Source organism: Prunus persica, chromosome G2 (genome assembly GCF_000346465.2).
Source record: "Prunus persica cultivar Lovell chromosome G2, Prunus_persica_NCBIv2, whole genome shotgun sequence".
NCBI classification, from domain to species: Eukaryota; Viridiplantae; Streptophyta; class Magnoliopsida; order Rosales; family Rosaceae; genus Prunus; species Prunus persica.
The window spans coordinates 21,110,246-21,127,184 of NC_034010.1; the positions used below are offsets into that span (position 1 = coordinate 21,110,246).

Below are 16,939 nucleotides of genomic sequence, written 5' to 3' on the forward strand. Positions count from 1 at the left end.
CAGATTCATAATTTGGCAACGGGACGTCCCAGTTTTCGTGAGTCTGGATTTGAACTCAATTGCTATCGCAGTGAGATTTCTTCCACTCCTCACTACAGAACCATCACCTATCACCCCTGCCTATAAGCAAGTTTCGTTGCAAAGACGAGAAAAATAAAATAAATAGATATATGTGGCCAATGTAATGAAACTATATACGATAAAGTTTGTAAACCATGCAGTAACAGAAATCCTTCAGAATTTACAACCCAAACTTTTTAAGTGCCAACATCCATCCTCTCAACTCTCTCCGCCCTCCTCCATCCTTTCTCGATCTTACTGCCTCAGTCTCGCTCATATCCTCTTCTCACTCTCAGATGATCAGATCTCACCGGGCTTTCATCAAAGGTAAGAAATCTATGATTGAATTGATGGCTTGCTCTTCACTGAATTAAAAGTGTATCAACATTTCTCTCGTCTCATAGAGAACACAATGGAAATCATGCCACCACCGACAAGTGTGTGATATGTCGTTTTCCTTGCTAAATGCATGTTTGAGCAATGAGTTTTAAGTTGCCAGCCACAATTACTCCTCCATTATTTATTTTCATTAAAATTCCAATAAATATAATTAATTTGTTATGTGTTGTGGAAGTTGATGAGGAGGGAAAAGATGGGCCATGACCTCAAAACAATGAGGTAATTTTTATTGATTTGATGGATGAGGAGATTTCAAAGGGCAACCGATCAACAACAATATTTTCCAAAACTAGTTGGCAAACTATGATAAGCGAACTTCATACGTGTAGGATGTTTGAAAAAGATTTGAGTACGCAAGTGATACTCTTTTGTGTAACAATTCACAAACGCTTCATCCACATCTTGTGATCAACTAATTTGGGAGTAACATCCTGAGGGTGATTTTCAATTGTGAAGGTTTGTTTATTTCTTACTCCGAAGTCTTCTGCCTTTAATGAACAACCACCATTGTTCCCATGAAGTGCCATATAGTGAGGACTTGAGAAAATAGTTATGCACCATATGTTGTTCCCAAAAAGTGCCATATGGTAGGGATGGATTTCCTGATTTAAAAGCAACCATAGATTGAGTAGGTTCCTTTTGCAGGTTTGAGTTTTTTCTATTAGTTTTTTTTCCTTTTGCAGATTCTCTATGGTCTTTTTTATACTCCTTTTGAAGGTTCTCTATGGTATATGACTAAATATCTCATAAATAAATTGCTTTTTTTGCGGTTGTCTCTAAATATTGATGGGTCGTTTGGACTTGTTTAAATGGAATGAAATTGTGCCTTTAGGAAACATTCACTTTGTATTATTCTTCAAAAACAAAAACAAAACCAAACAAAAAACAAAAAACAAAAAACTATAGTCTATATCTATAATGACAATACCAAGAAACAAATAAATCATTCGACCACGAGAAAAAAAAAAAAACTAACAAAGGAAAAACAAAACCTCTAAAAAGACTCCATAGCTCAGCCTCATTAATACTTCCAATCCCAATATCGGTAGAGAACCCACAGATCCATGCTCCATTAGAGTCCCTTAGCAAACCACCAGCACAAATCTTCCATTGGACGAACTATCTTATTTTTGTTCTATATTTTTTTAATATATAGCGGGACCCCCACGATTGCTGCTTAGAGTGGTAATAGTGTTGTTGGCCTCCTCACGCGGCGGTCGTGGCCGCGGCGAAACAGAGAAGGGAGTTGAGGCACAAGAGCCACCAGTTTGGGGGCGAAAACCAGCAGGGTGAGCAGCAAGAAGCACAAAAGGAGAGGCAGCCAGAGCCAGGAGGAGGTTGGAGACAAGAGAAGGCTCAAGAGTGAAGCGACGGAGAGCGAGCCAGACGCAATGGACCAATTGCGAGGGCGCACAACGTCAGCATGGGGAGTGCCCCTGAGGAGCAGCTCGAGGCTGAAGGCCAAGGAATAAGCAATGACGCTACACAACATAAGCTGCATGAGTATAGGGTTGGTTTGGAAGAGAAGTTGGTCTGAAAATCGCACCTGGACCAGCGTCATGGCAGTGGGAATGGTGAAGGCAAAGATGCAATGGTGGATCATATTCATAGGGTTGGTTTGTTGTGCTGGAAAGTAGTTGATCAACAACTGCTGATGATTCACGAACTGGAAATTAATCATCCTCACATAAGAAAACTGATTCCTTGCCATGTTTGGCTTGGAGTGGGGCGGAGAAATTTTTCTTTGGGTGAAGCGTGGCAAGATTCAAAGCGCAGGCGGTATTTATTCAGGACAATGTTGCGGTTGAGTGGACATGACCCGCATAGCATTTTTTATTTTTCTATCGGTCATAGCAATTTTCTATTTTTGTCTATGTTCCCTAATGCTACCTTCTTAACATTTTCGGTCATAGCATTTTTCTATTTTTCTCTATGTTCTTTCTCTCTATGTTCCCTGCGATCTTTTTAACTTTTTCGGTCATAGCATTTTTCTATTTTTCTTCTCTTTTTCTCTATGTTCCATAATGCCACCTTTTTAACTTTTTAGGTCCCTAATGCTACCTTTTTAACTTTTTCGGTCATAGCATTTTTCTATTTTTCTTCTCTTTTTCTCTATGTTCCCTAATGCTACCTTTTTAACTTTTTCGGTCATAGCATTTTTCTATTTTTCTAGCCGTCTGCCGAGTGCCTACTCGTCTGCCGAGTGCCTACTCGTTAAGGAATCTTGGATGTCAAAAGTGTGGATTTCAAGCATAGGCTTTTTTTATGTCGAAATCCCACAACTAGCTATCTTATAGCAGACTACATATATTTTCAAATGAATAAATAACATTCGAAAAAACATGAGGTTGATGCTATTCTGATATGTCTTCCTGGCAGCGTAGACATATACAAGTGCCTTTTAATTGGACGCAAGTAGAATATCAACCATAAAATTTTTTGTTCATTTAAAAAAGGAAAGGTTCAGATTGAATGACACTGAAGAACAGTTTAACCCCTTCTAAATTAAAGAACACGTTAGTTACACGTGACCGAGGAAACCAAATAAAAGATTTTGCAAACCCAACTTGTGACACGAAGCATCTTCTAAGAGCATTAGTAATGGACTCCCTAAACCACCTCCTTAGCTAAAATTTAAGGAGGAATTGAAAAAACCCACCTCCAAACATACCCCCTGTCCAACTCTTAAAATAGGGAGACTTATAGGAGCTTCTAAATCTGAGGAGAGAGAAAGAACTCCTAGTGACTCCCTATAATTAAATGCTACTATATGCTAAACATTTATTTAATGATGTCTTTAATTCTATCAAATTTTTTTTCTCTCTGTATTTTATATTTTTAATAACCTTTCTAACCTATGTCATGCATCATCTTTGCTATTCCTTTTGCTGTAGGTGCTTGGCAAAGCACAAGCAAATATATATTTTTCGATTCTTTTCACTGTAGACATTTGGCAGCACACAAACACCATTCTTTTTTTAGTTCTTTTCCCTGTAGGTTTGCAAAACACAAAAATCATAGAATTTTTTTTGTGGTTTATTATTTGAGAATATTTAGTATTTGAATATGAACATCTTTTACTTTGTACTTGTACATCAAGGGTCGGAAGTTTTGGCGTGGTCTCAATGCACACTTCCCATTGAACAGAATAATTCTGAGTAGACTATGTTCTCTAATAATGTCATGCTCTCAAGCCTTTTGGTTAGTGGTGATATTTGACTGTATACTTTATGAGAGGATCATATCTTTAGAGAGTAGAAAGTTGGGAACTTATGTGCCACATGCTTCACTGTTATCTTCTCATGTATCTTCATTACTTCTGTGCATTAAATCCATACTTCCATATTTCAACTACTCCATTTTATGCTATTCGTGACACGATGGCACCTGGTTCTTTCAATTCTTTGATTTGTAAATCAGTCTATTCATGCCTGCCACTACCATATATTCATATGATCATTGAAGATTGCAAAGAGGAGCTTAAAATCTTTAGGTCTCTCTCTCTTTGATCGTGTTAGTTGAGATATTTAGTAACTCATCTAAATTCTTACATTTTGTCTTGTGAGACCATGTTTTGTACATGTGTAATATTTTTCTTTTAAAAATATGCAGGTGATCCTACAAGTTCTGGATGGGACGACGGGTTTAAACATGCTTCCGCAAGCAAGAGAATTCAATGAGGTAATGTTCTTATCCTTCACCTCCTGGATTATTCTACTTTAGTCAGAACATAGATTATTGATTGATTCTATATCTTTGTGCAATTTGTTTCTCCACAATAAATTTGTTAGTGTGTTGATTCTTTACATTATAAATATTGTGACAGATTGTTGGGATAACTGGTTCGATATTGAGTGTAATATCCATGTATCTTTGCTTCTCTCCAATGGTTTGATTGAGTGTAAGTTATTTCGCTGGCAACAAGTTTAGGGTTTCTACTTGGGTTCTCCATTTCCTATATTCTATAACAAATCTTTGTGGTATAGAAAAGTTCTTAATCGCCAGATTCATAATTTGGCAACGGGCATGTGATAGAAGGTTAGCACAAGCAGTGTAAGGCAACTTCCCAGTTTTCGTGAGCTTGAATTTGAACTCAGTTGCTATCGCAGTGAGATTTCTTCCACTCCTCACTGCAGAACCATCAATTATCACCCCTGCCTATAAGCGAGTTTTGTTGCAAAGACGAGAAAAATAAAATAAAAAGATAAATAATGTGGCCAATGTAATGAAACTATATGAAATAAAGTTTGTAAACCATGCAGTAACAGAAAGCATTCAGAATTTACAACCCAAACTTTTAAGTGCCAACATCCATTCTCTCAACTCTCTCTCGCTCTGTGAACTCTCTCCGCCCTCCTCCATCCTCTCTCGACCTCACTGCCTCAGTCTTGCTCATATCCTCTTCTCACTCTCAGATGATCAGATATCACCGGGCTTTCATCAAAGGTAAGAAATCTATGATTGAATTGATGGCTTGCTCTGCACTTGAATTAAAAGTGTATCAACATTTCTCTCGTCTCATAGAGAACACAGTGGAAATCATGTCACCACCGACAAGTATGATGTGTCGTTTTCCTTGCTAAATGCAGGTTTGAGCAATGAGTTTTAAGTTGCCAGCCACAATTACTCCTCCATTATTTATTTTCATTAAAATTCCAACATATATAATTAATTTGTTATGTTATGCTCTGTTGTCTGGATGTTGAAAAGGCCTAGGAACTTTTTTATGATGAAGATGATGTTGTGGAAGTTGATGAGAAGGGAAAAGATGGGCCACGGCCTGAAAATAATGATTTTTTTAAAAAGATATTTAGTGATATATCCATTCTTAGCATTAATATTATAAAAAAACCCTACCCCATTGAATTTCTATAAACAAATCCAAAAAAACTCCAAAAATGACAGTTGGCCTTATTGAATTTAATATTGAATATTAAATTACTTTGATACCCAAGTGCTTTGGGTATTTTTATGAGATTTTGGGGTTGGACTTGTTTTAAGAAATTAATGGTAGTTTTGTAATTTATAAGAAGTTAAAGCCTTTTTGTAATGTTGTAAATGAATTTTGAGTGTGTTTCTAAAGTCCATTTTATATAGGGTATTTTTATAATTTAGGCCCCTATATTGGATATAATAGTGAATCTCTCTTTTTTTAATCGATTCGATGGATGAGGAGATTTCAAAGGGCAACCGATCAACAACAATATTTTCAAAACTAGTTGGCAAACTATGATAAGCGAACTTCATACTAGGACTGGTTACCTTATAGTGTTGCCCAGCTAAAAAATAAATACCATCTTTTGAGACGAACTTATAGAGACTTCAAGAAAATTTTGACTCATACTAGTGGAGCGGGTTGGAATCCAACTTTAGGAACTATTTTCTAATAAGGTCATTGAATAAGGACCTGTTTTTCAGTTGTTAAACCAGATATGACGAGATGAGATGAGATGCACAATTCTTATTGAAGGATCTTATTTCAAAGTGACTATACATATTGTTCTAATATATCGAGCCAGTGAGTGGCAGTCACAAAAAATGATAATAAGATGTGCCATAGAATGGAGCCGTACAGGTACGAATTTGGGGTGGACCTAAATACAGAAATATTTAAGGTCCAAATCTATAATTTGGCAGCAGGCATGTGATAGAAGGTGGCACGAGCTGTGTAAATCAAGTCCCCAGTTTTCTTGAGCTTGAACTCTAGCGCTATAACACTCAGATTTCTTCCACTTCGCACAACACATGCATCAACTATCACCTCTGCCTGTAAGTCCCATTGCAAAGTGAAAAAAAAGAAATGAATAATGTGAACCATGCAAATTATATACAATCAAGAGTGTAAACTATGTAATACTCGAAATCATTCGGATTAAAACAATGGGAAAAGTATAAATATTTCTCTTCTGATGTCATGGTCGATGCCGAGTTGCCATTTAGCTTATCCCACCTTATTATGAAACTTCAGTCCGGACACTACATGAAAATTTCCTAACCGATATTTAATGACAAATTGAATATCTGTTTAATTTCTGGACATATTTGTCAAAGTCTGAAAGCATTGTAACAAAGACGCAAGGGCCAATATTGTGTAAAAACGAGCTTTTGAAGTTCAAAACTACTACCATCCTAATTCACTCGAGGATAATAAGGCTTCAAATATACTGCAACGTTCAGAAACTTAGCTCAGCCTGTACGTTACATATTTTGGCCAATTTCAGTTTGTATCAAATTCTGTGGTAAAGCAATTCCATACTGGCATCTTAAGACAATGGTTTCAAAGAAAAGCGAGCAATCTCTTTTTTGATTAGTAATAAAGTTTATTAACAAAAAGAGGAAACGACCCAAGTACATGAAGTATACATCTTGTGTGCAAGAGGCAAGAAAAGCAGACCTTTGCGCACAGAGAGGTACAAATCCCTCATAAGTGCCATCACCTACAATGGAAGGTACAATCACAGTCCACAAATTACAAATTTTAAGTGCCAACAAAATCCTAAATCCTGAGTTTTTTCTTCAGTCATTCAATATTGTTCAAAATGCCTTAGAATACCATTCAATGTCCAAAGAAGGCAGCTAAACAATCTTTAGTACAGTTTATGGGGATTGATATCATTTCATTCAATATCTTTGTTTCCATTTGCATCAAACTTGATAAAACAACAGTTAAAGGAGACAAGTCTAATTCTGAAGGACTCACATTCTTTTTTGCGCTGGCGAGGTAAGAGATGCTTAGTTCCTCTAGAAAAATCTCCTTATCCTTAGCCACGACTGTTCTAGCACAAGCTATGGACACAGCCTCAGCAACAGCAGCAACAGCTCCCCCATGAAATCCTGCAAAGAAATTCTGCAGATTCATGAACAAAACATCATTACATTTGTTAGATTTCCAAGACAATGAACAAAAACAAAAAGAAAATTAACCTGAAGTTCACCAGCCTTTTCTTTTGTCAGAAATAAAAGAACAATTAGAACATAGGTCAATTCACATACAAGTTGAACATCAGTGAGCAAATGGGTGGGAATTTGTTAACAAAGTTCATAACTTTTTGAAATTGGATCTAAAAAAGCATCTTGCTTTGCGTTGCATAAGATGAAAGTCTCAACCAGACAAACTAATACAATGGGCCTAAGCCAATTATAAATTTTGGATTGGTTATATAAAACCCTCTCAAATCAAGCAACTTTCTCAGCAACCAAGCTGCAACTCCAAATCAGATTTCTTCAATTTTAATAAGATCTATCAACAGTAGGCAAAGACTTCTTCATGTGAAATATATGGCAACTCAACCCTTTTTCTAAAACTAGAGGCCACCTTAGGCAAAAAGGAAGAGGAAATTCATTTCACCTTCAATAAGATTTGACTGAACTACTCTAGTAGAAGAAAATGCTGAATCATATAAGTTCAGATATTAGAATTATCATTTTTCAGACCTTGCATGTTAAATCTCTCTTCTTGCTTAGATTGTTGCATCTTTATGATAACATCTTAACAGGATTCCACAGAAAAAAAAGAAAAAAAAAAAGAAAGAAAGCATGAAGCTCAATTTCAACCTCTACTGTTTCAATGGAACAAAATATACCACATTCAAATACCTGCTCAATGTTATATCCAGGGCTTGGATCGTTAAGTTAAATGACTAATCAATTTTTTGTATGAATGACATGTTTGAAGGGAGACCTAGAAAATAGATATAACATTTCTAACAAACTTTTCAATCATTCCATCAACCAAACCACATTTCAATCAATTACAGTATTCAATCCAATCTAATTTCAAACCGTCTTGCAGTTTCTTTCATAACTCCATAAACAAAATGATTGTAGACGCGGTTTACCAAATTAATGAGTTCCTGTACAAATTACATGTGCATACCAACTTATCAGCTAAACCAAATAACACAAACCACCTATTTGAATAGCCATTTACAATTAGAACAAAGAACCACAGAACTCCTTCAAATAAGGCCACAGTTACAAGTCGCTACCATAAGTTATTCAAATAATCAAACCCAGTTTGCAACACACTCAAAGAAACAATCCCAGTTACAAAAATCAATTGATCCAATAACCAATAAAGACGATGAAACAAATCAATTACCGTGGGCAGTCAACAGATGGGCCCAAGGGGCAACCAGGAGGCTTGCCCTGCTTCTTCAAAGTTGCAGGGACAATCTCAGATGGAAGGTTGAGGTAGTTCCTCAAAAACTCAATACCATCATTGGTCAGGTACCAGTAGTAGTGCATCCAAGCGAAAGTTTCTCTCAAATACTCCTTGGATTTGAAGCTCTGCATCAGCTTAATCACCTGCAGATTTGGCACATTGATTTCTGGGTGCTTTGCCAAGTTATCGTCCTTCTTTGCATAGCAAACTCCCTCTGTTAAAATTAATTTCAATAAATTTTAACAAAAAAATGGAAATGAATAACCAAATTTCCCTGCACCCTTCTGGGACTTGACAAGTCGCGTGGCTCGGTCAATGCAGACAATGAGATTACCTGTAACCTTAGGATCCAGAGTACCACGGTGGCCAGTTTTCCCTATCGAAGGATGCGTGTAATCCAAGCGACAACCTCGCGCAAAGAGGGGTTGGTGGGATTTTCAAGATTGAGAACACCATATCGGTTGTACTCGGCGAGCGGGCGCTTAAGGGACGAATAGCCGGAGGGAAGAGGGGTGTAGTGTCCAGTTCAAACATTGAGGCGGTCATAGTTTTTGAGAAGGATAGGCCACTAAGAGGTGTCCATGGAGGGAGTCGAGCTCTGGGGCTTAATGAAGTCTTTGTCCAAATCATTGTCTGTATCTCTATGCTTTTTCTTCTTCTTCTTTATATCTGCGCCTTTCGCCACAGCCTTTACTGGGGTTCGATCATCATCAGAAGCCATTTCCTGCACATTAGACAGAACAAAAATGAAAAAAAATAAATAAATAAAAAACTAGAACAGCAGGTAAAACCTAACATCAAATACAAATTTTATTCTGGGCAAATTGAAGAGCAAATAATCGCTCTGATTTTTCCATTGTCAAACAAAACAAAAAAAAGCTTCATTAATTATTACCCATAACAGAGGTATATTATATGCTTGGGGATAGTGGCTTTCCTAAACAAAGCATTATCATTAAGTTCCCAGACCAGAGATTAACACAAAATAGCAGGGGTTTTACAAATAAACTAGTGTCAGGTGCAGTGACATGTTAGGAACCCTTATCAGCTTCTAAAGACAAAAGAAGAGACTTTCACATAAAAATCACTTAGAGTATTCATAACAGAAAAACCCAAAAGAGGGCAAGTAGAAAATCAATACCTTTTACTTAAAAGCACCTAATTGGAATGGTTCGGCGGCGGCAGAGATGGAGAGCCAGATGTGCGGTGGCGTCGAGGAAGAGAAGAAATATGTTGCCTGCCGGGTAGGGGTTTTAAGAAGAGATGAGAAGAGAAGAAATATGTGGCCTAAGATCGATACTTGCACTAGTTTTTTCAATTGGAAGCTTCTAGAAATAATAACCTACCTGTTCCATAACAAGCTTGACGTACGGACTCACTTACGACATTCATGAGTCTGTCATCTTCGACTCCATTTGAACAGGAACGTCACCAATATCAGTTAGCATCCGCGGAGTGTCATTTAGTTATTTCCCTGCATTGCCAGAATCATGTTACAATGACTTCATGCACCATTTACATGAAATTTTAGACAAATGAAATGAAAAATCATTATCATCAACAACAAGCATTAGATATAATTGTTTGGCTTAAAGTCTTAATCATGGCTGCATAAATGTTAAAAACAAAATCGAAGAGCCAGCGCTCATATGTGGTTAGCTATTTGCTTATGTTAACTTGTTAGGTATATCACAAGTAAACTGAATTAGTAGAGATAAATATAAACACAATGTAGAATAGAAACCATGATATGAAACAGGAATGGACCCTTGCCTCCAATAGGGTTTTCTCAGTATGTAATCCCTATTAGATTGGAAGTGAAATGCCTTAAAAAGTAAAGAAACTAGTTTGAATCCCAATATTCTTACACTAAAGAACCCTGAATGGCAGAACATTTCAAGAACACCAAGCCTGCAAACCCAGCTTCAAACCTCTCGAGAATACAGAAATATCTGAAGAATGCCTCAACGTTACAAATCCCAGATTCAAATTCGAGACATCCTATCTTTGAATCCCTGGTTCAAAAATAAAAAATTGGACCCAAAAATAGAAGATAAATTGAAGGGAAGCACCTTGTGGGTATAAGAAGAGTGACCAGAATTAGGGGACATGTTCCTGAAAGTTTTTTTTTTGGGGGTGGGGTTCTGAATGTTCCTGAAACTTTTGATACAATACTTGAGGAAAGTCGATTTTGTCCTTTTCCTTTCTGCTGAGTTTGCCAATAAATAAATGGGCCTTTGTTGCGGTTGCCTCTAAATATTGATGGGTCATTTGGGCTTGTTTAAATGGAATGAAATTGTGCCTTTAGGAAACACTCACTTTGTATAATTCTTCAAAAACAAAAACAAAACAAAAACATTCACTTTGGTGACAATACCAAGAAACAAATAAATCATTCGACCACGAGAAAAAAAAAACTAAGAATAAACGGTTGCCCAGGAAAAACAAAACACCCTTGACTTTCATTACATAAATATAGGGCAATAGAAAATTGCCCAGGAAATACATTAACAATAAACGGTCTATCTTATTTTTCTTCTCTATTTTTTTTTTTTTGGTGAACTGGTGGGAAAACCCCAAACAAACAAAACAAACTAACTAAAACAAATCAAGCGGGCCTTAACAAATCATCCACCAAAGAAGTCACAACCCAACTTGGAGCCTCATGAAAAACACAGATACCAAGATCTAAGTTATAACTCCAAGCAGCCAATCGATCTGCAACACTGTTTTTCTCCCTAAAAATATGATGGAGGATGCAATTCTCAAGCTGCTGCATTAACTGCCAACAACTAGAGACCAAAGATGCAAGAGGGTGCAAAGTAAGAGAATCATGCTGCTGCTGTTCTCTATTATTTTAATATATAGCGGGACCCACGCTTTTTGCTTAGAGTGGTAATAGTGTTGTTGGCCTCCCCACGCGGCAATCTTGGCGGCGGCGAAACAGAGAAGGGAGTTGAGGCACAAGAGCCACCAGTTTGGGGGCAAAAACCAGCAGGGTGAGCAGCAAGAAGCACAAAAGGAGAGGCAGCCAGGGCCAGGAGGAGGGTGGGGACAAGAGAAGGCTCAAGAGTGAAGCGAGTGAGAGTGAGCCAGACGCAATGGACCATTTGCGAGGGCTCAGTACGTCAGCATGGGGAGTGTCCCTGAGGAGCAGCTCGAGGCTGAAGGCCAAGGAATAGGTAATGACACTAGACAGCATAAGCAGCATGAGTATAGGGTTGGTGTGGAAGAGAGGTTGGTCTGGAAATCTCACCTGAACCAGCGTCATGGCTGTGGGAATGGTGAAGCCAAAAATGCGATGGTGGATCATAGGGTTGGTTTGTTGTGCTGGAAAGTAGTTGATCAACAACTGTTGACGATTCACGAACTGAAAATTAATCATCCTCACATAAGAAAACTAATTCCTTGCCATGTTTGGCTTGGAATGGGGCGGATAAATTTTTCTTTGGGTGGGTGTGGCAAGATTCAAAGCTTAGGGCGCTATTTAACATTACCATGGCTCCAAGTTGCGAACACCGATGGGACATGTCCCAATGACCTGGCACGGTGATGACATGGCACCCACGTAGGATTTCTGGAATGCTTTCGGGTTTTTCTTCTTGGTCAAGCGCCATTGCGCCAATGCTTTTCGGTTTTTCTTTTTGGGCAAGCCAATGCTTTCCGGTTTTCTTTTTGGTCAAGTGCCATTGTGCCAATGCTTTGTTGTTTTTAACTTTTCTCCGTGATCAATAGGCACCGGGTGGGGTGGGGCCGTGGACCAACAATTCCGCGAAAGTGCCAAAAATTTCCTTCGGTACAAAATTACGATTTCCTACTATCGGCAACTACAAAACTAATTCCTACCCTTACTTGTTAACACATGTCGGCCCAAAATTACACGTGAATGAATCCCAGCCATTCAAATTATCTGAACGGCTGAAGAGAAAAAACAAACTTACAGTACAAACGGGTATGCTGCACTTCCCCTTAACCCCTGCGTCCTGGTGCGTGTTCTCAATCCTACCTTTCTTTCCAGAGTTTTTCTGTTTAAACCGCGCACTTCTCTTTGTTCACTCCATATTCTAAATTCATCCCAACTTCTAATTCAAATTTTCATAATTTCTTAGAAAACCCTACTATCTTCCTAAATTACCCTTAAATATACACATAACAGAAAATAAATAAATAAATAACTCATCAACCTCACACTCCACACCCCACACCCCACACCCACCTCAATATCACATTACTTAAAGGGATAAAAACACTGTTGTCAAATATGTAGCAGCATTACTTTATTATTATTTTTTTCCCAGATAAAAACACCTTTAACACTACAACTCTCTCTGCATTTGTAGAGCTGCACTGGATACAGATGAGAGTTGGGGAAGAGGAGCCAACTTTGCTACCAGATGCAAGATGGTCCCCCTGGATTCCAGTAGTGTAGAAGCAATTAATTTACCACACACAATGCAGAAAAGATTTTCATGCCAAAATTCAATAGCAAAAGGGAGTAATAAATATTGGTCTTTGCTGAGGCTAAACCATATTAGATCAGGAAAATATTCTACGAGTGTTCTTATAATTTCGATTATCCCGTTATTAGTGGCTATCTTGTGGATAAATCAATATGTAGGCAATTCATCTATACATTTTAGCTTGTAGTCAAATTTTGATGTTTTTACTAGTAATTGGGTTCTCAAAAAAGTGAAAATTCCATTATGAAATGGGCATTTAGAATTGTTCAGATGATTGTTGTGAGTTTATTCAGTCTTTGATTCTTAGATGGTATGTTGGTGTTGCACAAAGATACGAAGATCTATTTTCAGCTGTGGTTTTAGGCGTTGTTTAAACGGATTGTGCTATTGTTTGGACCTTTGGACTTTCACTGTTTTGTTTAACACAAATGTAAGCATTGAATCTATAATAAATAATTAGATGCAAGGAAAGTGCCCTGAACCCAAATTCGTATACTAGAAAATTTACGGATGTCCCGAACTAAAGCATTACTACATATACTCTTTCCATTGAAAGATTCCTCAAATAATTTTATTTAAGGGACGACCTTTAGGGTACCTTATAAATTTTTTTTCAATGATCCAAACCATCTATTTTTTAAGTCTACATTCATATATCATCCTCACAAAAAATTAGACAAATTGAAAACCGTTTGGACATCCAATTGTATCCCACAAAATCAATGAAGACGGTGCTTCAAGAAAGTACTAAAATTTCAATAACACAATTGAGTGGTCATATGATATCGGATTCAGGTGATTTTTTGTAATGATTATCTAAAATATAGACGGTTTTGATTAGTGAAATACAATGTGGAGTGGGCATGACAAAGGTGTCCCTTAAATAAGTTAATTTGAGGAATCTCTCAATAAAAGCTATATATATACACACTATTGACTTCTTATATAGAGTGACTGTAAATAATGCTGCCATTACATTTGACCATAACTTAAGCACACTGGTGGTGGGTGAAGGGGGGTTTTTGTTGTTGGGTAGGAAGGGGTTTTAACTTCCCGGAAGTTACGTCATTCAGCTGCATGAAGAGCTGTAACGAGTGACAAACAAAAACGTACTATGAACAATTCAAGCAGACGCAAAGAATGCCAATATATTCACAAATCAAATTAATAAAACAAAGCTGCGATATGTTTATAATATATAGGCATATAAAGATGCCCTAAATAAGAAAAAGACCTAACTACCCTTATAAGACTTGACTCAAATATATTTTAGATATATACCCTTTTTTTTAATTAAAAAACATTCATATTTAACACTAGCCTCTCTGCACGCGCTTTCACGCTTGCGAAAGGCATTTTTTTTTTTGTCCGCTTTGAGCCCCCTTCTCTGTCCTCACAGTTTTGTTTCTGGGAACTCATGAGCAACTTTCTAGTGGGTCACCCATCCTAGGATTGCTCTAGCCCCAACTTGCTTAACTTCGGAGTTCCCATGACTCCGAAGCTAGTGAGCTCCCAAAAGGACTCGTGCTAGATGGAGGCGGGCATGTACATATAAGGCACATCACCCCCTCTCTGTTGGTTGATGTGGGATGTTACATTTACCATATTATCCTCATTTAATTAATAATTTTAATGCTTAATGTTTAGATTAACCAATGGCATTTTCTGATATTTTGAATGTTTCACCATTCTCTGCCTTTTGCTTTATATATATAGATTCAGGGTCGTTGGCTATTGACCCCACCCTTACTTGTTAACCCATGGCGACGTGCAAAATTACTATTCTGCCACTCAATTAAAATGAAGAGGAGTTTAGCAACTACACACCATATATATTTTATTTTTTTGGTCATAGCAGCAACATACCTTTAGTTGCTGCAAATTACAAAACAGGACAAAAGGTAATTTACATCAACATCCTGTAGTTGCTACAAATTACAAAGACGACAAAAAGACAAAATTTGTAGCACCATCAGCTAATTTGCAGAAACATCCTTGTAGTTGCTACAAATGACAAAATTCTCTTGTCATATCTTTTATGCTTTTTTTTGCACTCATCTTTTATGCTTAACTCCAAAAGATCAATAGTGCGACGTGCAGTTCAAGCCATATTCAAGGACTTTTGGGACTCTAAAAATGGTGGATAGAGACCATTTAGAGCTTTAATGAAATATTCCAAGGCCTTTCACCAAAAAAAAAAAAAAAAAAAAGGAAATATTCCAAGGCCTTTCACCAAAAGGAGGGCTTTACACTGGGAGGGCTCTATTTATAATGTAATTTGGTTTATGTGAAATTTTTTTTTTCATTGTGTTGTGTTATTTTTTTTTTTTTTTTCAGAACATTTCAACCAAAATTTTTTTAAAAAATTTGGACTAAACTTTGAAAACTACATTTTCTTTGTTAATGTATGTAATGTTTTTTTTTCTTTCTAATATATTAGGAGCAGCTTCCTCCTCATACGGCACACTAAACTTGTCTTTATCAGCCAGCTTTAAAATTGAATCTCTCATGCAAATTTGTTTCATGGGTTGATACTCTAAGGGGTTGTTTGTTACACAAACTTTACTTAGATTAGTTGGACTAAATTTAATTTCATGTTTGTTTCATCTAATTATAGTCTTAAATGAGATTGCTAATACTAGGACTACCAAAAATACATCCTTAGGAGGGAACTAATAAACCCATGTGGAATAGGAGGATTAACTAGTTTCATGCTCACCAATATATAAGATGTATATATATTATATTATAATATACATATATACACATAATATATGAAGTACCGTGTTCATTGATTTTGTAGGACACAATTGAATGTCGAAATGGTTTCCAATTTGTCTAATTTTGTGTGAAGATGATCTATGAATGAAGACCTAAAAATAGATGGTTTGGATCATTGGAAAAAAAAAAATTTATGGTACCCTAAAGGGCATCTCTCAAATAATTTGAGGGATCTCTCAATAGAAGGAGACTTTGTATATATATATATATATATATATATATGTACACAAACACGTATATTAATATTATAACATATCCATATATTATATATATACATATATAAATAAATGTACACAAACACGTATAGTAATATTATAACATATCCATATATTATATATTATAATATACCCATATATACACTATATATTATATACATATATATATTATATGTATATAATATATGTATATTTATTTATTTAATATATTATAATATACATATATACATATTTATTATATATTTATATAATGTCTATAACATATGTATATATCTGTGTATATATATATTATGTATAATATTTATACTTTGAAAAATAAAAAAATATAGTCATAGTCTAAGCATACACACCAAATGCAAGATAAACTTAGACCAAGTCAAGACAGTCTCTAAGTATAGTCCATGTTAAACAGTCGTGTGTAAGTGTAACAAATGAGATATTGAACGTTAAAAACAATGACCTTTTGACAGCAATTTTTAAAAGTAGCCTCTATGTTACTTTTCAAAGTTACTTTCAAAAGAATTAGAAATGAGTCTTTAATGAATTTTTTAAATTTCCATAATACCATGATTAATTTTTAAAATTATATCGTCTGCCACCACCATTATCACCTCCACCTTCATCACCGCTGCCATCACCATCATCACCTCCACCACCATCAACTCCACCTCCATCTCCATCCCCACCTCCACAACCACCCCCACCACCTCCTCCTCCTCCATCTCCATCTCTATCTCCACATTTATCATCACCACCACCACCACATGATTAGTGTACATAACATTTTTAATATTATGTATATTTTAGTTATTATTCACAGTGACAACAATTTTATATTAAAATTTACCAAACAATTTTGA

General features: G+C 36.4%; 1 protein-coding gene across 1 annotated transcript; it reads right to left on the reverse strand.

Annotated features, from left to right (window-relative positions):
* On the reverse strand, window positions 6,086-9,046 carry LOC18784778 (40S ribosomal protein S10-2). The gene is made up of 4 exons (XM_007220911.2): window positions 8,958-9,046; window positions 8,561-8,837; window positions 7,160-7,306; window positions 6,086-6,226 (listed from the first exon to the last, which is right to left on the reverse strand). Exons 2-3 carry the CDS (start codon window positions 8,752-8,754, stop codon window positions 7,246-7,248), a joined length of 255 nt encoding a protein of 84 aa, XP_007220973.2. The 5' UTR covers window positions 8,755-8,837; window positions 8,958-9,046; the 3' UTR covers window positions 6,086-6,226; window positions 7,160-7,245.

Coding starts and splice junctions, on each gene's coding strand:
- LOC18784778 (XM_007220911.2), bottom strand. CDS start 8,754: ATGCAGAGCTTCAAATCCAAGGAGTATTTGAGAGAAACTTTCGCTTGG. Junction 7,307..8,560: donor CCATCTGTTGACTGCCCACG/GTAATTGATTTG, acceptor ATGAATCTGCAG/AATTTCTTTGCAGGATTTCA.